This window comes from Canis aureus, chromosome 17 (assembly GCF_053574225.1).
Source record: "Canis aureus isolate CA01 chromosome 17, VMU_Caureus_v.1.0, whole genome shotgun sequence".
NCBI lineage: Eukaryota > Metazoa > Chordata > Mammalia > Carnivora > Canidae > Canis > Canis aureus.
In genome coordinates, this window is record NC_135627.1 from 4,358,352 (window position 1) to 4,381,827 (window position 23,476).

The 23,476-nt window shown below is 44.8% G+C and overlaps 1 protein-coding gene across 3 annotated transcripts in view; it reads right to left on the minus strand.

The window, feature by feature from the left end:
- Positions 1 to 16,660: 16,660 nt before the first annotated feature.
- Positions 16,661 to 23,476, minus strand: part of TNFSF13B (TNF superfamily member 13b) — a 79,031-nt gene continuing 72,215 nt past the window's right edge. For all 3 annotated transcript variants that reach the window (XM_077854978.1, XM_077854979.1, XM_077854980.1), the window contains 3 exons: positions 22,208 to 22,320; positions 21,973 to 22,123; positions 16,661 to 18,279 (listed from right to left, as the gene is read on the minus strand). In XM_077854978.1, coding sequence (XP_077711104.1) covers positions 18,167 to 18,279; positions 21,973 to 22,123; positions 22,208 to 22,320 — 377 coding nt within the window. In that variant the 3' untranslated portion in view covers positions 16,661 to 18,166. The remainder of the gene's footprint in view (positions 18,280 to 21,972; positions 22,124 to 22,207; positions 22,321 to 23,476) is intronic.

Consider the following 23,476-nt stretch of genomic DNA (forward strand, 5'->3'; position numbering starts at 1 on the left):
GAAGCCCAGGTGGCGATCCCATGTCGTGCAGCTGGGAAATGGAGCACCTAGGAGGCATTCTCAAATGTGCTTGCTTCCAAAGCCTGGCCTCCAAGGAGGAAAATATACAGCATACTTTTGTTATTATTATTATTTTATTTATGATAGTCACAGAGAGAGAGAGAGAGAGAGAGAGAGAGGCAGAGACACAGGCAGAGGGAGAAGCAGGCTCCATGCACCGGGAGCCCGATGTGGGATTCGATCCCGGGTCTCCAGGATCGCGCCCTGGGCCAAAGGCAGGCGCCAAACCGCTGCACCACCCAGGGATCCCTACAGCATACTTTTGAAATGGACTCTATAGCTGCACTTCACAAATAATGTTCGAGGGACTCATGGTGAGGACAGATCACCCAACGTTGAGTGGGTGTAGTATGTGGACTGAGTTTGGGTATCCTCGTAATACAGGCTGTGCTGGAGATTCTGTGTCCATCACAAGAATATTGCTGCCCACATCCATATGGCCCCTCGTCCTACAGGGGCTGGAAGTCTGACAGCTACCTTCCCAGGCTTACCTGAAGGATTGTAATTTAGATGCTACCGCTGAGAGGTGTTCCCGGAGGACTAGAGGCAGGAGCTCAGCAGGAGCATTTAGGGCTCTGCCAGTAGCAGAGCTTCAGCAGCTGAGGGTAGCTCCAGCCTCTGAGGATGTCCTGGCACATCACCCAGGCCCTGCCAGTAGCCGAGGTCACCACACGTGACCTGTTGGGGATGAAAGCCACCATCCTTCAGACTCACTTTCTCAGGCATAGAAGTTTAGATCTTTGTAAGATGGCCATGGTTTCATCATTTTGGGGACTGGAACTCCTCAGGATGGATGACCTGTTACTTTCTGTTTTTCCCAAGGTGCATAGTTTTGTTTGGGTTTGGTTGGTCTGACAGTGTGGCACTGGGTGTTCTTACACGTGACAGCCAAGTGTCTACTTCTCGCTTCCACAATGGCAGCCAACGATGTAAGCTCCTTTATGTGCTGGCATTTCCAACAGCAAAGACAAGACATCACAGTGGATCATTGCTTTAAAGATTTAAGGTTCAGTTCTTCCTTCTTGGGCCTTTAGGGAAAATATTAGGATATTATTATTACACGTCCTCCTGGTCCTGATTCCCTAAATTGCCAATACGCACAAGTCACTGCTGCTCTGTCCCCATGGGTTCCCTCAGTGCTGAGGGCATTTCCCGCCGTTCCTGGGAAGGAGCTGGAAGGCATGGCTCCAGCAAGGAGCGAGAAAGGCAGGCACAGAGCAAAGACGTAGCTAGAAACACAGAACTGGTAAGGCACCAGGTCGGCCCAACAGCAATTAAGGGATCGAGTCCTCATTTTAAAAATACAATTCATAAATTAGAGGGATGTTTGAGTTTACAATTTTTGCAGCTCCCAAGAAGGAAAGCATTCTGGGATGAGGCACTGAAGAACTGTCATCGCGCCCCATCTAGTGGCCGCCACCAGACACGGAAGCGGCCTTTTGTCCTCCCAGGTGGGGACCAGGCTAGGACGAAGCCAAAGGGCTCCCTTTTACAAATTTTTTTTTTTAAGATCTTATTTATTTATTCATGAGAGACAGAGAGAGAGAGAGGGAGAGAGAGAGGCAGAGACACAGGCAGAGGGAGAAGCAGGCTCCATGCAGGGAGCCTGACGCGGGACTCGATCCTGGGACTCCAGGATCATGCTGGGCTGAAGGTAGGCGCTAAACTGCTGAGCCACCCAGGCTGCCCTCCCTGTTACAAATTAAACCACCTGGAAAAGTAGACTCGTTTTTTATTTTTTTAAAGATTTTATTTATTTATTCGTGAGAGACACACACAGAGATAGAGAGAGGCAGAGACACAGGCAGAGGGAGACGCAGGCTCCATGCAGGGAGCCTGATGTGGGACTCGATCCTGGGACTCCAGGATCACGCCCTGAGCAGAAGGCAGACTCTCAACCACTGAGCCACTCAGGTGTCCCAGATTCATTTTTTAAAGCCATGACAGTATTGGCCAGCGAACTCGAGACCGGTGCTTAATGAAAAAAAGTATTCTTCACATTCTTGGATTAAATGAGATAACTTTCAAAGGTCGCGATACCCCCACGATGAACTTCAAGAAATCACCATGACTTTTGTTGTGCCTCTTCTCTCTTCTCAGAAGAAGGCATATTGGATGCAATTTTCGATACACATACAGGAAGTTAGATTTCTGAGCAACCTTGCACTGTTAGTGTCCCTACAGAGCGGCCCACGTTTGCGTGGGTGCTGTCCAAGGTTTACACTTTATTAAACAAGCAACAGATAACGGGAGTTACTTGCAATTTGGAAACTGCTTTTCAATCCTGAAATTTTTTCCCTACAAACTCCAAGCCAGTGATCGATTTATCCCTAAAGACAATCACTCTAATGAAAAAGAATCCTGTAAGATCACTTCGATTAATTGGTAGCAGCCACACACTGTACTGCATTGAGAAATGGCATGTGATGAGGCTGAGAGCAATTTAGCCAAAGCAATTTGGGTTACCGTGATAGAACGGAAAGTATGATGTTCAACATAAAAGCCTAATTGAAAAGGAATATTCTTCTGGTGATGTGTTTGTCTTTTAAGTATGGTGCTTCTCAAAATATCTAGGTGCCATGACGAATTTGGGGGGAAGGGATTTCTACTTTATTATTTCCTAACTTACTTTTTAAAAACCTATATTCTTTCCTTTGCTCCCTTTGCAATAGCAGAAGTGTGGAGAACCCCAGATACCCATTCGCTGAGAACTGTGACGTCTTTATACTGATTATCTCTGGATCATTAATGTTGGGATGTGTTCTCTGGGGGGGGGGGGGAATGATTTTATTTTTTCCTCACATACTATGAAAAAACTGAGTGAAATCATTTGGAAAATTATGAAAAAAGAAAGTGAAGATACTGATAAAGATCTGAGAATTTGATGAAAATATCCAAAGACAGGAAGAGTGGCAAAACTCTGGCAATTGTACTAGAGATACCGGTTTTCAAAGAATTTGTGTGTTCGTTATTATGCCTAATATTATTATTCTGACTAGATTATCCCGGGGGCGGGTTTACACTTGGCTAAACAATATTGATCACATCAGTAATGGATACATAGGAACGGATGGAAAGCCTCAGGGCTCAGCCAGGGAGAAGAGTTAGATTGATCAGAGGTGTCAGCAGTTACTTCAAGGGCAACGAAGTCACAGTGGTTGGTGAGAGCCTCACCTCCTGGAACAGAAGCCATATTTCTATAAACAAAGAGAAAATGTTTGAAAGGCATGACTTGTCACCATCCTGCTGCAGTAAAAACAAAGAAATCAAAGACTCTAATTGCCCTATGCTTTAGCCTTTAGGGGGGAATATAACTTAAAATCTGCCAACTCAGAAATCTCCTCCATGAAGTCAGTACAGAAAGAAAACAGTTTTGTCACTGAATACGTGTTAAATCCAAATGTGGTTCACATAATGGGTAATCTGCTAAGAGATTGCAAAGAGAGAACGAAATGTCACCCTTGTGCGGCTGAGCTGGTGTACCCCCATGTCCGTGTTCTCAGGATGCACAGTAACTAGTCCTCAAGGGACAAGGCTTGACAGCACCACTTGTCTCACATGGTCCATCCTACACCCACTTGGTAACTGGAGTGACCATCTGTGTTAGTTAAATGGCTTTATACAAAGTCAAGACTTTGGGTGCACCAGGACTTGGGGTGGCTCTCTTCCATGATGCTTCATCTCATAGGAAGCCTCCCTAGTCCTCAAGAAGGATTTACTAGAGTTGGAAGACTGCCAAGATCAGCTTTTAAAAGATTGACATACATTCAAAGGGACAGAGAAAGAACCTACGAGTTTTTGAAGGAAAAAGAGGGGAGATGTCTCTTTCCTTAGCTTTAACGGGCACAATGACACTCTTGGTATACTTTTTGTTTATTCTACACAGTCCACTCCCACTCATTTTCACGGCGGCACCACTACCTCTGCTGTCCCCCATCTGCCTTGCCAGCTGGTCAGCTCTGGGCCACCACCTTCGCCCCCAGGAAGCTGCTTTCCAATGTCACCCCTCCTTCTGTGGTTCCTGCAGCCATCTCACTGCCTCTACCTCAGCTGCTCTGGGACCGAGCTTCCTGCACTCTACAACATTTTTAAGTGCTTTAAAATAGCTGTTGTCACATCATTTCACGTGATAATGCTGCTATGTGATCTGTAGTTTCCTTTATAGACTTCAGCATAGACGTGTGATGGGTCTGTGTGGCAAGGTGCCTCTAATTCATGCTGGAGGGATGAGAGGCAACAATGGATGAAGCATGAAACAAAACCTAGGGTGGGAGCTGAAGACCCTCATCGGGATTCCAGACGCCAGAGGCTAGAATGTCCAGCTCTACGAGTAATACCACCTGCACTGGAGGATTATTCATTAGTGTAATAGTCCATTGGAGAAATATGTGATGGTCACACTGTATGTTTACTGACAGTAGTTTAGGCATCTCAGCCCTTACGAGATCATGTATAAAAACCTGGTGAGTGAATAGCTTAACCTTCCAGATGGTGCCAAAGGTCTAAACCTCTGGTGGATCCTGTGACAGGCAGCTTCAAAACTTCGGTGTATCTACCTTCAGAACATGGTTGATTACGCAACTGAGTAAAACTTTCATGCAAACAACTTACTGAAGTATCTGATAGGACACAGAACTAGTTGTCTGACTGCACAGCCAAATTCAATACTCTCTTTCCCTCTACAGCATACTTCCTCATGGACAGTTAGTTGGAGGGTGTGAGGGTGTGGTGGGGGGATATCTCCAATTGTTAGAAACTACTAATGCCTGCCAAAAAAGATATGGAGATTACGACCACCAAAGAGATTTGTGTGAGATTTTAGCAGATGGATATCTGTCTCAGGAAAAGCTTGACTCATGAAGCAATGAGAGAAGTGACTGGATGTGCCAATACAAGACCCTGCAATGAAACCCAAATCTAAGAGAACAAGTAAAGTTTAAGTGTTTTCCGGCAAACAAAAACAAAAAGAAAACCATGCTAGTAATAAATAAATGAGGGGTGCCTAGGTGGCTCCATCGGTTAATTGACTCTTGATTTTGGCTAAGGTCATGATGTCAGGGTTGTGGGATGAAAGCACACGTGGGGTTCTGGGTTCTGTACTAGGTGTGGAGTCTGCTTAAGATTCTCTCCTCTTCCCCTCTCTCTCTCCTTTCTCTCTCTCTCTCTAAAAAAATAAATAAATAAATAAATGAAAAAATAATTATGTAAAGGGAATAAGAGTGATTCTACAAATTTCGAATCCACCAACAACCTATAATGAAAATCTTAAAAGAAAATTTGGTAGGGCACTTTTCTTTTGAAACAGCTTATTAAAAAAAAAAAATCAAGCTAGTTGAATGAAAATAGATAAGCCAGAAAAGAGACAAAAGTCTCAGTTATTGTCAAATCAGGCTTCTCTGATTTTCATTTACTCCCACGTTTCTTTTGTATCAGAAAATACTCGCATGCAACAGCATTCAAAGTTTTAGGTACATGGGTTGGTGAATTTCGGGAATTGCACAAAATGATGTTTGCTGAGTTGGAACCGCAAACTATGTCCTGGACAGAGGTCTGGTCTCAGTTCAGATATTTTCCTTTTAGCTCTGTGCTTTCAGTCTGTCCTTTGCACTCGTGTGTCAGGGGTCAGACAGAGACATGGGGAGGTCGGCTTTGGTCTGCCATTCTCAGACCATTTCCTTTCAACATCCCCGGCTCTCCCAAACAGGTATGTCCTCCCAGCTCTTTTCTGACTTCCCTTAGAGAACAAGCCTGGCTCTTTCCACGTGTCCCACACCACCCAGAGAAAGTTCCCGATAGAGTTCCACCTCCCCCTCTCCAAGGAAATGAGCACCCCCTGTGGGGGTCTGTCTGCTTCTCCTCACCTGTCACAGCATCAGGTCACTGCTTCATGCACATCCAGGTTCCATAGTTGTTTTTTCTGGGGCTTTGTCTAGTGGAGATTTAGTCTTTATTATTTTATTTTTTATTTTTTAAGACTTTATTCATTTATTCACGAGAGACACAGAGAGAGAGGAGAGACATAGGCAAAGGGAGAAGCAGGCTCCCTGTGGAGAGTCTGATGTGGGACTCGATCCTAGGATCCCAGGATCACAACCTGAGCCAAAGGCAGATGCTCAACCGTTGAGCCACCCAGGTGCCCGGAGATTTAGTCTTTAATGGAGACATTAGAGAGATCCTGTAGCAGAAGGCCCTCTGACTACAACTACTGACTTCATTTCCATCCTTACCAGAAACCACAGAAGGACAGGGTATACAGAGTAAAGAGAGGAAAGCCAAGTGTTTAAACCCTAAGCTTCCTAATTCAACCAGGTATAGAGTTAAAAGTACTTTACTAGTTAGCCTTTTCTAGGACATGTAAGTCCAAGAATAGAGAGATCAGGGAAATAATTGTCACAATCTCTCATAAAGCTTATCCATCAGGAACAAAAACAGGATCATTCAATCTTTCTTATCTGAGTGGTGACTCGTCTGGAGTCATTTTTATTAGCAGCTTCTTGCCAAGTGCTGTTGAACCACTGTGTTGACCCCAGGAGATGTGTGGACACAGGAGACAACCATGCACTTAGCACACATTCTCTGTGGGCGTCTCAATTCCCTCTATATTTTTTAAGATTGTATTTATTCATTCATGAGAGACACAGAGGCAGAGATATAGGTGGAGGGAGAAGCAGGGAGCCCAGGATCACGACGTGAGCCAAAGGCAGACGCTCAACCACTCAGCCACCAAGGCACCCCTTAATTCTATTAACTTGAAATGTAAACAATGTTGTATTCGTCCCAATAAGACCTTAGGTGATGCACAACGAAAGTGCCAGATGTCTTTACAAACTGACATAACATACAGAAACTGACACAGGGCAAGAAAGTGGCTTTCTGGGTTTTCCTACGTTAGAGTTTCTAAGACACTTCATTCTTTTAACACCGAATTTCCTCAATCGAGAAACATAAACTGGCAGCTTTTAGAAGCAAAATGCTGAGCTAAGTGATGGTGGTAGAAGGTAAGATAGCTATTCCCCTGCCCTCCCTGGATGACATCAGATGCCTGGTGACCGAGGACACATGGGCGTGGGTGATGCCACGGCCACCCGGGCAGGATGGCGCTGCGGGGCCTGTAAAGGCCTGTCTGATTCCCACACGGGCTCCGCACAGATCGCTCTCCCTGTTCCACGGATCAAGAAACCGAGGCTCACAGAACTTCGGCACGTCCTTAGGGCTGCCCTCTGGGGTTGGAAATCAGACCGGTTCCTCAGGGCTGGAGGTCCCAGGTTCCTGTCGCGGTTCCACGTCGCTTTTTGAGTTCATGTAATGAGATCCATGAAAAATGCAGAAATGAAGTTCTGTGTGATTTCAGAGGAAGGCCTAAGCAATCCGAAATCCGAAACAGACTCGGCATCTTTGTGGCAAAGAAAGTGAATTCCTAGTCGAATGGACACACTGGTTCTCCACTGTGAACGGAATGCCGCCGAATAGAAGCGTTCCGCCCCAACGCCATTTCCGATACGTACACAGGCCATTCCATGATTATCGATTCGTAGCTGGTAAGTTCCAAGAAAAGCATGTGGGTGAAGACTCATGGAAGGGCTTCCTGTAGTTAAAGAGTAAAATAGGGAGGGCCCTTGAAATATCAGCTACGCCCTGCATTGTCTCATTGCTTGGGTCTGGTGCATTCGTTTAAAAGAAAACCGATGATCCGGGACTCCGAGATCAATATGAATAACACAATCACGAAAATCACAATATTTCAAGATGTGAATAACACGACCGTGGAGATTCTCTTATTGGATGGTGCGTTGTTCGTCTAGTTCACAATAGGGCTCGATCCATTCGGGCCCAGTGATGCATGGCCAGTCCAGGTCAAACGCAAGCGAGCGAAGCGCATTGAGGCTGCGTCCAGGCCCAGAGTTCATTATTAAACTGAAAAGCTAATTAGAAGTGACGGGGGTGGGCGCGTAGGTGCACCGTCTTCCAGGAGCAGGAGCAGGAGCAGGAGCAGGAGTGGAGCGGGGTGGCGGGGTCAGGAGGCCAGGTGGCCTGGGCATCCCAGGGGCTGCTTGGCGGCTGCAGGCAGGGGGTGTCGGCGGGGCCAGGGCCGGGGACCCCCCAGTTCCTACAGCTCGAGGTGGACAGTTCGGGTCGATGTGATGGACAGGGAAGGCAAAGGAATCCAGACCCTCCGGGCTGTGCCGCTGGGTGAGGCGGGGGTGGCGGGGAGAGCCCTCCACTCCCCCCCCACCCCCACAGGTGGCCACCTGTAGGTGGGCGGCCGCTGGTCCCCGAGGGACCCCGAGCTCTCCCTGCTGGGACGCCAGGAGAGGCCGCGCTGTGTGCAGCCAGCACTGCCGCCCCTTACCTGCCAGCGGGCGAGCTCTCTAGGTGTACCTACCACCTGCCCTGTCCTTAGGCTACTCTCGGCTGCCTCAGGTGAAGGGACACGAAGCTTTCTCCTTGCTATGACGCTGGATCCCGCCCTCTGGCCTGCAGCCTGCTGCCCTCTGGACCCCGGATCCAGGACTGGGGCCTGGCGCTTGCAGGATGCTCCCTCCCTGTTCCCTCTCAGCAGCGGATCACTGGGAGAACATTCTCTTTCGCCATCGGGACTGCTTGCAGTGATATGCCTCCCCTCTGTCCTCCCCGACTCCCACCCACGACTCTGTTGGCTGCCTGGTGACTTGGGACTGGGCACTCACAGATGCCGGCCCTCTCGCAGGCACTAGCTCCTCCTGTGGGCACCCGGGGGCAGCCCGGCCTCCCCCCATCCCGGGCCTCTCCCCTCTGCTCCTGGCCCAGCCCTGAGGCCCACAGATTAGATGGTTAGTGCTGCTCCACAGGGAGTGTCATCGAGCCACATTCTGACCGTAAGGTAGCCGATGCCACGCACGGGCAGCCGGATTTCCAGAAAACAAAATGTCCTTGTGTTGAAAGAAAAAATTGGCTCATGTTGAGTCTAGTTGTGCTCTTCCGAGTTATGTGGGACAGAGGAACTAATGCTGCTTCCTCAAGAAAGCATTTCAAATATTTGAGAGTGGCACCATCCCCCTCCACCCCCACCTCACTTTCCAGGTCCTCTGCTCTCTCTCTCTCTCTCTCTCTCTTTGTTTTGTTTTTAGGAAAATTGGTAGAGTTGATAATGCATTCACAGTACTGCTCGTCCACATTTTCTTCTGTGTTTGATTAAGTGAATTTCATAGCTCTCTCCCTGGAAATTTCCAGGCCAGGGTGATTTGAAATAAGGCCAGTTAACCCCCTGCCTCCACTCCTTGCAGATCCACTTTCATTTCCTCTAAGAAAACCACTAAACTCCCCTTGTTTAAGTTTCAGTGGAATTTTATGTGATCTTTCCAGAAACCATTCTATTCTCTGACATTGAAAAATCCCCACTGTTGGTCTGAATGCAACTCTTTGGAGGCTGGATATGATTTTACAGTATTTAAAAGTCTCTTTTAAAGCACCTATTATTGCTAACTCACTGCGTTTCTATTTTTTTTAAAGATTTATTTATTTATTCATGATAGACATATATATAGACATATGTGTCTATATATATATACATATATATATATATATGTATATATATATATATATATAGAGAGAGAGAGAGAGAGGCAGAGACACAGGCAGAGGGAGAAGCAGGCTCCATGCAGGGAGCCCGACGTGGGACTCGATCCCGGGTCTCCAGGATCACGCCCTGGGCTGAAGGCGGCGCTAAACCGCTGAGCCACCGGGGCTGCCCACTCACTGCATTTCTAAATAAGCATTAGTATCTGGTGAAATGTGAATGGCAAACGGACAAGTATCAGGGTCTCAACATCATAACCGACCTCAGTCAAGTACCGATGGCCTGTGTGCAAAGCTAATGGGCACTGAATATGGGGTGAAGATGCGGTCAGCTCAGCAGACTCTGCTCCATCTGGGTTCACGTTCCAGATCCACTGTACTTTAGCATTTGTGAGCTTGGATGGGATACATAACTTCCCCAGGACCTGATTTCCTCAGGTAATTACCATACCTGGCATCACAGAGTTGATGATTTTTGCAACCTAGGAGAAAATCTTAGCAAAACACACATCTGATAAAGGACTTGTATCTGAAATATACACAGAGATTTTAGAACTCAACTATAAGAAAAGGAACTTACCAGTTGGATGGTGGGCAAAAGATCTCAACAGGCACCTCACCAAAGAAGATACCCAGATGGCAAATAACCATAGGATAGATGCTCCACATCCTGCGTCATGAGGGAACTGCAAATTGAGTATAAATGAGATAACTCTACTCACCCATTAAATGGTGAAAACCTGACAGCAAATCCTGGTGAGGTTGTGGAGCAACACAACCGCTCATTCATGGCTGTTGGGAATGCAAGATGGTGCCACCACTTTGGAAGACAGTTTGGCAATTATTTACAAAGCTAGACACACCTTACCCATATGTTCCAGCAGCACTCCTTGATTCCACTCAGGGGATATTATTCAGCAGTAAAAAGAAATAAGTCATCAAACACCAAGAAGGCCAGGGGAACCTTAAATGCATATTGCTAAGTGAAAGAGGCTGGTCTCAAGAGGCTGCACATGATATGGTCCAAACTCTATGGAATTCTGGAAAAAGCAAAACTAGGCAGACAATACAAGGATGAGTGGTTTGCCGGTGGCTTGGGGTGTGAAGGGGTGAATAGGTGGAGCACAGAGCACTTACAAGGCAGGGAAAGATTCCCTACGAAACTGCAGTGGTGGCTACATGACATCATGCACTTGTGGAAACCCGTGGATTGTACAACACCAAGAAAGAACCCTAATGGAAACTGTGCACTTTAATAATCCTGTATCGGTGTCTGCTCATTAATCATAGCAAGTTCATCACACTGATACAATCAATTAATCACAGGGGAAATTAGGGTGGTGGTGATTGGGTGTACGGGAACTCTGTGCTTTATGTGGAATTTTCTGAAAACCTAAAGCTGCTCTAAAAGTAGTATATTGATTTTTTAATTAAAATTAGATAAGGGATCCCTGGGTGGCGCAGCGGTTTGGCGCCTGCCTTTGGCCCAGGGCGCGATCCTGGAGACTCGGGATCGAATCCCACGTCGGGCTCCCTGCATGGAGCCTGCTTCTCCCTCTGCCTGTGTCTCTGCCTCTCTCTCTCTCTCTCTCTGTGACTATCATGAATAAATAAATAAAATCTTAAAAAATAATTAGATAATGTGGGGCACCTGGATGGCTTAGTTGGTTAAGTGTCTGCCTTCAGCTGAGGTCGAGCCCCAGGTCTGTCCATCTGGCTCCCTGCTCAGCAGGGAGTCTGCCCCTCATCCAGCTCATGCTCTCTCTCTCTCTCTTACTTGCTCTCCGATTAATAAATAAAATCCTCAAAAAAAATTAGATAATGTGTGCAGATTGGTCTAGTGCAGTGAATATATAAGTAGTTTAAAAATTTAACGGAAGTAGTCTGCTATGTGTAAGCATCAGAATATATCACTAACCATCTCCCAGTAAGGGGTCAGAGATGGGAAGAGATTTCTACAAAGCCTGAGCCTACTTAGCCAAGAGAGCCTGTCCCTCAGCCTCCATCCCCTGTCTCTCCCTGCCCTTATTCTTTCCCCCTGCTCTGACTTTCCAGGATTGTATCTTTTCCAGGATTGTATCACAGCTTTCTGTGGACGAGCAGAAACCTATTTCCCAGGTTTGCCAACCATTTCATACAGTTGGACAGGAATCAATGTCCATCACGCAGGAACGGAGTAGAAATAGTGATACCGCAACTTTTCATTAAAAGTTGCATGTGATTTGAGGAAACAGGGTCTGGTTTGTCTGTGAACCATCTTCCAGTCCCGGTTCTATCAATCCTAGGATTTCTTTAATGCCCTGGAGTAGAGCACAGGTGGTTTCGGTTCCTTGTTCTCGTGCTTCCCTCTAGTGGTGACACTTGGGCATAACATCTCAGCCAGGCAAAGGCAGGACTGCCCCAAAACAGCATTTTGCGGGCTTCCAAATAACTGTAGCATCTATAGTTGACAGTTTCATGACTAGAGAAATTGTGAATTTAAAACTTGTCCTTTGGGAACCTGGAAAACACTACCTGGCCAGGTGATCGTGGATCTCTGATTTGATAGGGTGGATGTGAAGGGTTCTCCAACTCTATGGTGTTCTTCCCTCAAAAGGCACATCAACTCCGTTCCAACCGTGAGAGTATCAGGCAAACCCAGACTGAGCGACATCCTGCAGAACAGCTGCCCAATACTCCTCAAAACTGCAGAGGCCACGAAACCAAGGAAAGTCAGAAGCTCAGAGCAGGGGAGGTAAAGGGGCTGGACATGCCCTGGATAGGATTCAAGGAAGAAAAAAGATAGCGGTGGGAATGCCAGTGAGATTCTGGTCAAGCATGGAGTTCAGCTAATCATAATGTACGGGTGTCCTTTCCCAGGTGTGATGATGTGAGAAACGTAGACGATGTAAGAAACACAAGAAACATGTAGGGGAGCCTGGGTGAGGCATTTGTAGCCTTTTGTAAATCTAAATCTACTTTAAAATTTTAAAAACGTGCTTCGCATATTTTCCTTAAAAGGTGGTAATGGTGGTTGTTGCTGGGAGACCCTTCTTTTCCTTCCTGGCAATATAATCTCGAGTTCCTATTATTTTTGTTTTTGTTTTTTAAAAGATTCTATTTATTCATGAGACACACAGAGAGAGGCAAAGACACAGGAAGAGGGAGAAGCAGGCTCCCTGCAGGTAGCCCGATGTGGGACTCGATCTCGGGACCCTGGGATCACACCCTGAACCAAAGGCAGATGCTCAACCACTGAGCCACCCAGGCGCCCCTCAAGTTCCTAATGTTTTCAACTAAATTCTGTAACTTTCTGCACAGCTCTTCAAATTCATTTTTTACAAAAACATTGCATTTTGCACTTTATATGAGTAAATTTTACAGTATGTAATGTGTACCTTAAAACATTTTTTTGAAAAGAAGAAAATTCTGTAAGTTCTATCCATTGATTCCAATGTTATCCTCTAGCTCTTTAAGTAATGAAAATGTTTCTTCCTTCCTCTTCCTCTCCTATTTATTTATTTATTTATTTATTTAGATTTTGGCAGGAGGGGCGGTGTCTTTCTTTTTTAATTTTTCCCTCTCGTATAGAAATTTCTACTATCTTTATGCTTCATTACTTGGGAGTTTCTATATTTTTCACAGTCAGGTGTCATGTTGGGAAAGGCACATATGCGGAGGTGAGGGCTCTACTTTCCTGAGAAGCTGTGGGATCCACTCCCCAGGACAAACAGGCCGGCAGCCAGGATTCCCGTTAGTGTTAAGTTGCACAAAGGGAATCTCTGCAACTTCCCAGACTCGCCCAGCGGCTGCACCTGAGCTCATGTGGGAGCATGAGACGGTGTGCCAGGCTTGCCAGCCTCCTCTCTGGGACCCATGGTGAGACAGGTCCCCAGGGAGCGTGGGACACACGGACACAGCCGGGACGGCCCCAGCGAAGCAGGCTGTCTTCTCTTGGGGAGTTTGCTCCGAGGCTGGAGGACGGCCTGCGACGTGGCGGAGAGCAGTCCTCAGCAGGTGATGCTGTTTAGAAACATCTTGTTCATTTTTGCTGTGAGTTTGGGACCCTAACTGAGCAGTCCAGTCAACTCTGAGGTTTACACTTTAAAAAACAATCACTTGCCTTAACTTCCAAGGCAGCCAGATGGCCCTGTATGATGCAGTGGACTTCTCTGAAATGCAAACCAATGTGTGGCTGTTTTCATTCTCACGTGACTCTTCACCCACAGCGTCCTGCTCATCCCCGAGTGTGGCTCCTACTCCAGGGGGTCACTGTGCACCCCTCAGGATGCTCACTCCCTGGCGAGGCCCCTTACAAAGATCAGCTGTTTCCCAAGGTTTGGAGGGAGCCATGTGGGGGGCGATGCTGAGGGCTGTGGGCAGGTCCCCCTCATCTACCTCCTGAGTCTGCTGAGGCTGGCTGCAGGCTGGGCATGTAGGGCGCCCCCAGGGCCCAGGAGGCTCTTCCCTGTGGACGTTTTCTTTCTCATCACCACTACCCACCCCCTTCCTGTTTTCTTGCCACTCCCACCTGATCCCCTGGATCCAGGTCCTTTCACACTTATCAGGTTAAATTTAGGGCAGCCTTGGCTCCCACACTGACACTCTTGTCCCTACATCTTGGAAATGCTTAGCCTCGGGCAGGATTTCTGTTTCCATTGGCACCATCAGGCAGAGGCAGTTGTCCTTTTGGGACCTGAAGACAGGCAAGAGTGGTGTTCCCAACCCTGAGGGGCTGCATTCTTTCTTCTTTTTAAATTTTTGGTATATTCAAGATCTCTTAAGACCAAACAAAACCAGGTTCTTTCAGATCTTTTGCTAAAATAAAACCAAACACTGCATGTCTCTTTACTTCTTTTGAATTCCATACTCATGCTGCATTAATATTCTTCTATAATTTTATCTTATTACCTTTATTTTTAAGTGATGGCGAACATAATTTCATTGCATTCATTGTTAAACAACGCGAGACTTAGTTGACTTAAATAAGGACAGTGGTGAATGTGAGGACCTCAAAGCAAGCCTGAAAGCTGGTCAGGCCACGGCTGGACAGGGATGTCCCCAGAGTATGGTATCACTGACCCTGCATGGGCCCCTCACTCCTATGCATTACCTCACAAAAGATGAGGAACCCCAAAGGAGAAGCTGCCCTGGTATCAGCATGACCAGGGATCTTGGGCCACTGCCTTTTAACGGTGATTTGTTTGTAAAAGTTAATCCAATGTATACAAAGTTACAGAACTGATGTATGAAAGGGAATGTGCCCACAGATCATCGGGAGCAAAGTGCATTTGATAATCACTAGTCTTGGGCAGCCCCGGTGGCTTAGCGGTTTAGCACCGCCTTCGGCCCAGGGCGGGATCCTGGAGACCCAGGATCAAGTCCCACATCGGGCTCCCTGCATGGAGCCTGCTTCTCCCTCTGCCTGTGTCTCTGCCTCTCTCTCTGTCTATGTCTCTCATGAATAAAAAAATAAAATCTTAAAAAAAAAAAAAGATAATCGCTGGCCTCCTCATGCAGGGCCAGCAGGTGACAGGTGGGCAGAGAGTCGCATGGGGTCTGCAGCTCAGCACCTGCCTGGATAAAACTAGCCTACGGCACTGCTGCCTCTACAGCCTGCTTCTGTGCCACTTTCTGTTAACTCTTTACCCCTCAGATATCTTTCTGGCAGTATTTACTGAAGCTGAATGTATGAACATTCAATGTCACAATAGTTCGGCTTCTAGGTATAAATCCAGCAGAAAGGTGTCCATAGGTTTCCTCAAATATTTTCGGAGAATATTCATAGAAAGTTTAAATGTCCTGTTTTCATGTCACAAATCTAGGTTTTTTATATTAGCAACCAAGTCAAAAACCATAAAGTGACACGGAAGCCAAAGCAAACACATTAAGCTGTCGGCCTTGATGCCCCCTTCACGGGTCACCACCTCTCTCCCGGGACAGGCAAGCCTGATTTGTAACTCAAATTACAACAGGATTCATTAAGTTCCCCTATCAATACACTGCTGCACCCATAATCACCCAGGCCAGGAAGATCCCCTCTCTGGCTCGTCTGTCCCACACGGGCGAGCAAGCCCACACCCTCAAGCTGTCAGTTGTCAGCCCCGTTCCTGCGTTCACATGTAAGACCAGAGCCTCAGGTCTGGGCTCATACACCCAACCTTAGAAATGCTCTGTTCCAGAAAATCCCAGTACAGCATCATTTTTCTTAAATTGGGGGAAAGATAGGGAAGAGGGAAGCTGGACCACCAGTGCTGCCATGGGGACCCTGCACCCTCCACCCCTGCACTACCTCATCTTCGTCCCGTTTCCTCATTGCTAAACTCCTATTGAACGGGTCTGACTCCACTCACAGCTTACACTCGAAGAGGACGGGATTCACATGTTTAATGCTGGTTTAAGCTGAAAACAAAGTAAGAGTTAAGAATATTTCATGCAACGGAATGCAGCATCTGCTGATAACTGGGCTAAGCCATTGAAGCACAGGGTAGCTGTAGACTACGGTGGCTGGTATGCAAGCCTGTTCATCTGTAGCACTACCTTCTTTACCCATGTGCTCCAAGAATTACTTATTTTCTTTCTATCTATCTATCTATCTATCTATCTATCTATCTATCTATCTATCCGTAAAAGCAATGTGAACAAATTCTTTCTGAAATATGTAAAATATTTATAATTTCAAATGCTTTGTTTCATACCCTAACATATATTACTTTTTAATACTTTTACAGGTATGCACTGAATTTTTATTTTTATTATTTTTAAAAAAAGATTTACTTATTTTAGAGAGAGAGAGGGAAGAGGAGAGAAAGAGAGTATGGGGGAGATGGGGCAGAGGGAGAGAGATAGAGAATCTCAAGCAGGCTCCATGCTGAGCACGAAGCCTGTCCCGGGGCTCCATCTCATGCCCCCAAGATCATGACCTGAGCAGAAACCAAGAGTCGGACACTCAACCAGCTGTGCCAGCTGGGTGCCTCTGCCCTGAATTTTTAAAATGGCATTTAGTTACGTGAAGAGAAGCCAAAAGATGAGTTGGTGTTAACCAAACTCCAATCAAAAAGCCAAGCAGAAGAAATTGAAGTTTTTTATTTGGCGATTCAACTTAGCAGCAACACTAGGAAAATGACTCACCCCCCAGATCAAGACTCCTGCTCCACCTATGCATTCAGATTATAATATTGTAAAACAAAGTAAGTTGCAAAATATATTTGATTTTAACCAAAAAAGCCAAAATTGTAGTAATCAGAGTTTTAAACAAAGTTTAATCTTAGACACAAAGTACAAATCGTTTTTTGTTCTGTTGTGAAAAGCATATCCTTAAAAACATTTTAATGTAGACTGGAGAAAATGAGTGTAGACCCGGGTCTATTGTTTTCCATCTACTGTTTAAACTAGAGAAGGAAATTGTTTAATGGAGTAAACTCCTTAAACCGATGACATTTAACAACAACAACAAAAAAAAGACAAGCAGAATAGGGAAACTGATGTTCTAAGGACGGTTATGACAGCATTTGCAAATATGATTGTCTATTAGACTGAAATGAGGGTGATGTCCCTGGCGCATCCTGAGCACACAGCTCAGCTCACCCTTAAGGAAGCCAAGAACTTTAATGAAACCTCCACTTCTGTAAAGCTAATCACAGGAGTATGTTGTAAAGGCTGTGATAATAGCAGCAGTTCAAAACAGAAGAATAGGAAATAAAGGGCAAATATATTCCATTGTTATAAATGTATTCATTAACTTCTCTTGGGAGATTTTATTTTTACATAAGAACAATTAGAGCTGGGCTTTTTTTTTTTTTTCCACCTAATGCTCGTATGCGTAATAACTGGAATTACCCCACAGTAAAATTTCTGAAGTGAATGAAATTAGCTACGAAAAAATACATCAGGTGCAGATACACGAGAGAATTACCTCCCTCCTGTGAAAAATATCTGGTGCTCCATCAGGTGATACAAAATATTACAGGTAAAAACTGCACACTTGAAGTAAACCAGACGAATTTAAATAGTACCTGAATTTGAAGTCCAACTGCTTAATATATTTAAATGTAAGCTTTTAATTCCTTTTTTCATGTGTTAAGTGCAAGATTTGTTTGTTTTTCTTACTTACTACAATATTAACTGAAAGAGACTGGCAGATTGCACACGAAGAGAGAGGATGGACCTGAGAGTTCCCACATGTCCTACAGTCCTGTGGACGCCGGCAGTTGGTGTGCAGCAGTGATGGAATGCCGTTTTGGAAGAAATGATTCTTGCTCTTTTGCAGCCTGTGCTTCCTCCAGGTCAAGAAACTATGACTAAATTGTTTAACATGGCATTATAGGGAGAAGGCTACTTCTATCTTTCCTTAAATGGGCCCTATTTCTCATAATTCACATGACACCCTTTGGCTGTGGTTGTCTGTTAAATTTCCTGTTTTGGTCTAGTTTTAGCGAATCAAAACAAAGAGCTCACAGAGAAGGCTACGGTAACTACTGTTTTTCTTCCTTTTGGTGTTTCCAGTTAAGAGCCTTCTCCTTAGAGGTACAGAGAAAAGAAGGGATACAGCCACAAACGAGGTGTAAGTAGGTCACAGAAGCTTCAATGCACCAAAAAACGTGCCGTCCCCATCTCGTGATATTTTAGCGTCCTCACGCGGTATTGCAAGCTGGAGCTCATCTCCTTCTTCCAGCTTTGCGATGCCTGGAAAACAGTGATTTACAGGGACTTTAAGTGATTGTACAACGCGGGAGGCCAGGGGCGGGGGCATTAAGTAAAACAATGTTATTTTGGAAAAATGTGAACATGGGCATTCACACTTCAAATGACACCAGCAGACTTCTAAACCAGTTACTACTCTATCAGCCTAAAGACAAAAAAGAGCTAAAGCAAATGAGCACAAAGAATTACAACGGGTATAAGTGTATTTATCACCTGCTATCTGTAAAATGGAGACTCTGAACAGAAAGCCATGTCTTAGTTGAAGAAAAAAAGTTAAGTATGTCATGCACATTCCTCGATGGGGTATTGTATGGTTAAAAGTGGTTTTGCTTCATTTTATTGACAAAGAAAACTGTTTATAATAATTTAAAAAAATTATGTTAAATATGAACACAAACAGAAATACAAAAAAATAATGGTGCTAAATAAAAATATAAAACAGAAATACAAAAAGTACTCACACCATGTAGTATGTATATACTGCATAGACACTCATAAATACACTTAAATGTGGATATAATATGTGTGTATAATTAAAAATAAAAAACAAGGGCAGCCCGGGTGGCTCAGCAGTTTAGCGGCACCTTCAGCCCAGGGTGTGATCCTGGAGACTGGGGATCAAGTCCCACGTCGGGCTCCCTGCATGGAGCCTGCTTCTCCCTCTGCCTGTGTCTCTGCCTCTCTCTCTCTCTCTTTCTCTCTCTCTCTGTGTCTCTGATGAATAAATAAAAAATATTCTTAAAAAATATATTCTTAAAAAAATAATAAAATAAATAAAAAATAAAAAACAAAACACCACCTATTCACAAAGCCCATCTGTTAACAGTTTTTTTCTGGAGTCCAGACAACCGGGGTTAGGAGTCATGTGGATTATTTTTTACAATGTTCTATATTTCCATGTTTCCCTAAATGACCATATTTGTCCTCATAACCAAAAGCAATAAAGTACTTAAACTGACTGAAAAACCTGTATGTGCCTAATTTACAATGATGTGTTCTGCATATGTGTACACAGGGAGTACACTCAGTACATCAGTGGGGACCCCACTTTAACAGACAAATATGAGGGAAAAGAAAGGAGAATCAAGGGAGGAGAAGACACAAAGAAACTAACAAAGAAAGAAACTAAGAATACCAAAGCTGTTAATACTTTCAATCAAGTATTTAAAAAGTAGTTGCATTTTCATAAATCTGCCATGAAAACGTATTTACGCGAATTATGTTGTGTATATTAACATCCATCATCAAGTTGAAAGCACCTAGGCCTCCTTAGGCAACAGCCAGTCAGTGTTTACTTATCGAAACTTATGATGTACCAAACACCTTTCTAGACACGCACAGGGCTGTGATCAGAATGACAAAAATTCTGTCTCCAAGGATCTTGGGTTTTTTTTGTAATGGTTTGAGACAATAAACAAAAGAACAGTTTCAGGTATTGTGGAGGGTGACGTGTACACTTTTCAGGATTAGCAAAGCATTTGATGACTACATGAAATAGTAAAAAAGAAACAGACTGGAATTTATTTGTTGAATAAGTCAGTTGTTATAAAGACTGAATATAATGTAATATTTTGACAAAGGCTATTGATCACACAGCATTAGGTAATACTAACTCTCAAAACAAAGTCGGAGTGAACCAACGATTTTAAGGTAGGTTCGATGGAATATTCCTCAGCCATTAGAAATGACAAATACCCACCATTTGCTTCAACGTGGATGGAACTGGAGGGTATTATGTTGAGTGAAGTAAGTCAATCGGAGAAGGACAAACAGTGTATGTTCTCATTCATTTGGGGAATATAAATAATAGTTAAAGGGAATATAAGGGAAGGGAGAAGAAATGTGTGGGAAATATCAGAAAGGGAGACAGAACGTAAAGACTGCTAACTCTGGGAAACGAACTAGGGGTGGTGGAAGGGGAGGAGGGCGGGGGCGGGGGTGAATGGGTGACGGGCTCTGAGGGGGCACTTGACGGGATGAGCACTGGGTGTTATTCTGTATGCTGGTAAATTGAACACCAATATAAAAATTAATTTATTAAAAAAAAAAGTAGGTTCGGTTTAAAATTGCAACACAGGGCTATTGGCTATTTCAATTCTTCCAGGTTATAGAAATCAGGTATAACTTTGATTAGTAACTTCACCACATACTCGCTTTGTTAATGAAATAGTTAAGACTCAGCTTTGTGTAAAAGCGGGCCTTGATGTTACACCGGGCTCCTCAAATGGACCATTTACATTTTTCCATGTTATTATATGTGGAAGTACTGCATTCTCTTATATATTAATATATAGTTTTTAATGGTTTTGAACAGAGTTGCCCTAGAACAGATTAAAATTGCACACCTGAAATGCTCTGGAGAATAGTTCTCATACATAACGCGAAGCTGCTGGCACTGAGACACAACTTTAAGATTTGGTTAATTATTCTTAAAAGGCAAGGCACCTAGGGAATGTGGCTTAGAGTGTGAGCAGGGAGGGGCCAACAGCCAGACACCACCCGAAGAGCTCCTGGGGAAGCTCTGAGGGCTGCTGCATCTGAACACGGTACCAGGCATGGCCCCAGGGAGCCCCTGAGGTACTGGTTTGGATCTGCAACGCCAGGATACTGGTCATCATCACTGGCTGCAGGGGAACATCTCTTTATGAAAATTAGGGAGTTTTAGTTCAACACACTTCCTCATCATCCCCTTACAGCTGTTTATGGCTATGGGTCCATAGTGCCAACTGTGTCCACTTTTTGAACTATTTTCCTTCCTTCCTGATTGAGTTACTATGTACTTGTTAGCAGGCACCTTCACATCTCAGGGTTTCAGAATCGGCGGCCAGGCTCCCAGCCTGTGTGACAGTAACTGTCTGAACTGAAGACATTCCTCGGGTTCTCAAGGGATTTATCAAATGACCAGAAAGGAACAAATGTATAAAAGGCAAATATTCCTCCCCCATACCAGCTTTGATAAATTTACCCCCAAAATAAAATGAAGAGTATGTTGGCAATTATAGCCCCAAAGACCTGGCTGAACAAAGCGCTGCCTTTCTCTTTTCCTCTCTACATTTTCACTGCCCCTGATCTGAAGAAGCCTTGCTCCTCCATGTCCCCATCCCAAATCAGCTGTCTAGTGTCCACGTGCACCAGACGTCACCTGTAGGAGAGTGAGAGAAAGCCACTGAGCAACTTGACCAGACCCTCAGTTCAGTCAAGGGCATTTCTTCAGCAACACGTGGAAAAAAAAAAAAAAAAAAAAAAAGCAAACCCTAGAGGCTCATTCTCTGGGGTCAGACCACTTGGTTTAATCCAAGTTCTGGAAATTAGAAGCTGTGCCACCTAGGACAATGTGTACTACCAGAGTGCCTCAGATTCCACCTTCCTTAAAAAGGGAGGATCATGTGAAGGAGCCCAGGTAAGGTGCAAGACAAGGATGCCTGGCACATGGTAATCATTCATCCTGTTATCCTCATCGCTGTTCTTATGCAATATTATATACTGAAGCAAATGCAGTTTAGAATGGCTATCCATGTTGCCTGCCCTTTCTCAATTACAGAAGAGTGATAAAACTATCGGTCACAATTTTATCCATTTCAATGCATTTGAACTAGCTTATCATTCCAGAGAATAAAAACCATGCAGTATATCAAGGAACATCTTCCTGTCTATTGATACAGAACCGTTATTTACCAGCTGAATAACAGGAATTATTGGGTAGTGTTTCAGGCATATTTTGAATACATCGGAACAAAGTCACCAGGCTCAGTTCATCCCCAAAGACATGGACTTTTTTCCTCTGTATTAGGTGTCCCATGGCAAAGGTGTTATCGGTGTATAAAACCTGAGAAACAAACCAAAGAAGCTGGTCAGAAGTGAGCATGGGACGGAGGCTGGGCGGTTGGCAGCAGGTGCGCGGGGAACCTACCTGACTGTATATGAAAAAGTAACCGGCTTCTTTTACAAGTATTTTATTTTCTTTCTCCTCCAGAGCTCTTCCCCTTTTAAAGCTGAGCAGCCATGGAACAAATGTGTAAGCTCCTGTGATGAAGACAGAAAACTTGTGAGAGCAGCAGTTTTTCACCTCCACTTAACGGTAAAACCGAGTCTGAAACTTAAGAGACGAATTTTATCTTTTGGTAAAAGAGGAGAAGGAGACAAATCAGGATGCTCCGTGCTGTCTCAGCAGTGGTCTGCACATTACTACCACACCCCTCAGACACAGGAACCCAAGGGCAAGCACTTTGCTTTTATTCTCATGTATTTAGCAGCGCTCACCAGACAGCCTGGTCTGGATGGGAGAGTCTCTGGATGACACACTAATAATAGGGATTTTCTGGTTTTGCTTTGGTTTCCACAGACAAGGGAGTTAGTATGGGGAAGAAGTCCTCTCCCCAGTACAGCACCAGAACAGCACTTACGGACAGCAGGGAAGTGACCAAGACAAAACCTATAATAGGACACAGTCAAGGAACTCGGAGATATTTGTCGGTGATACTCAAGTTGAAGTGGTTAGTGGTCAGCACACTAATTCTCCTTCATGACCTGAGATCTCTCTGGGGAGTGATGGGGGAGCCAGAGCTCAGAGCAGCCAGCAGCTCCAGAAGCAGGTAGGCAGGAGGGGACCCGGTCCCCACGCCAGAGCACCCTGCTCTGGGATGAACACCCGTGTGGGAGGTGCAAACACTCCTCTCCTATGAATTCACACCACAAATTCACTACATCTCTCACCACTGTGTAAAAATACTGGAATAAATGGTGAACTTTGAGGCTGGCTTAATAAATGGGGGGGGGGTTATAAATAAGATGGCGTGAAATAAGTGAAAAGAAGATTAGGGAAGTGGTAATATAAGGAGAGAATAGTGAAATGAAACTGTGGTAGTATAAAATAGTCTAAAAAATGTTCCCATGTAGTTAGTACTGTAGAACCACAAGCGTCCCCGAGCTTCACCTTGCTCATTGCATAAAGGGAAATAATAAAACTCAGAGCCCACTGGACAATAAGCCAGAAGCTCAGCAAGAACAATTTGTCCTAGCAGGAGCTTAAAGAAAATGTTTCCCTGTGAATTTTTGTAAGAAGGTGGCACCACCCAAGGATGTGGTGTTGGAGATGCTTTCACGTTCATAGATACAACTGCTAGGTGAATGTGCCTGGGTCAGCCATTCCACCAAGGCAAACCCATCATATCTGAACTTT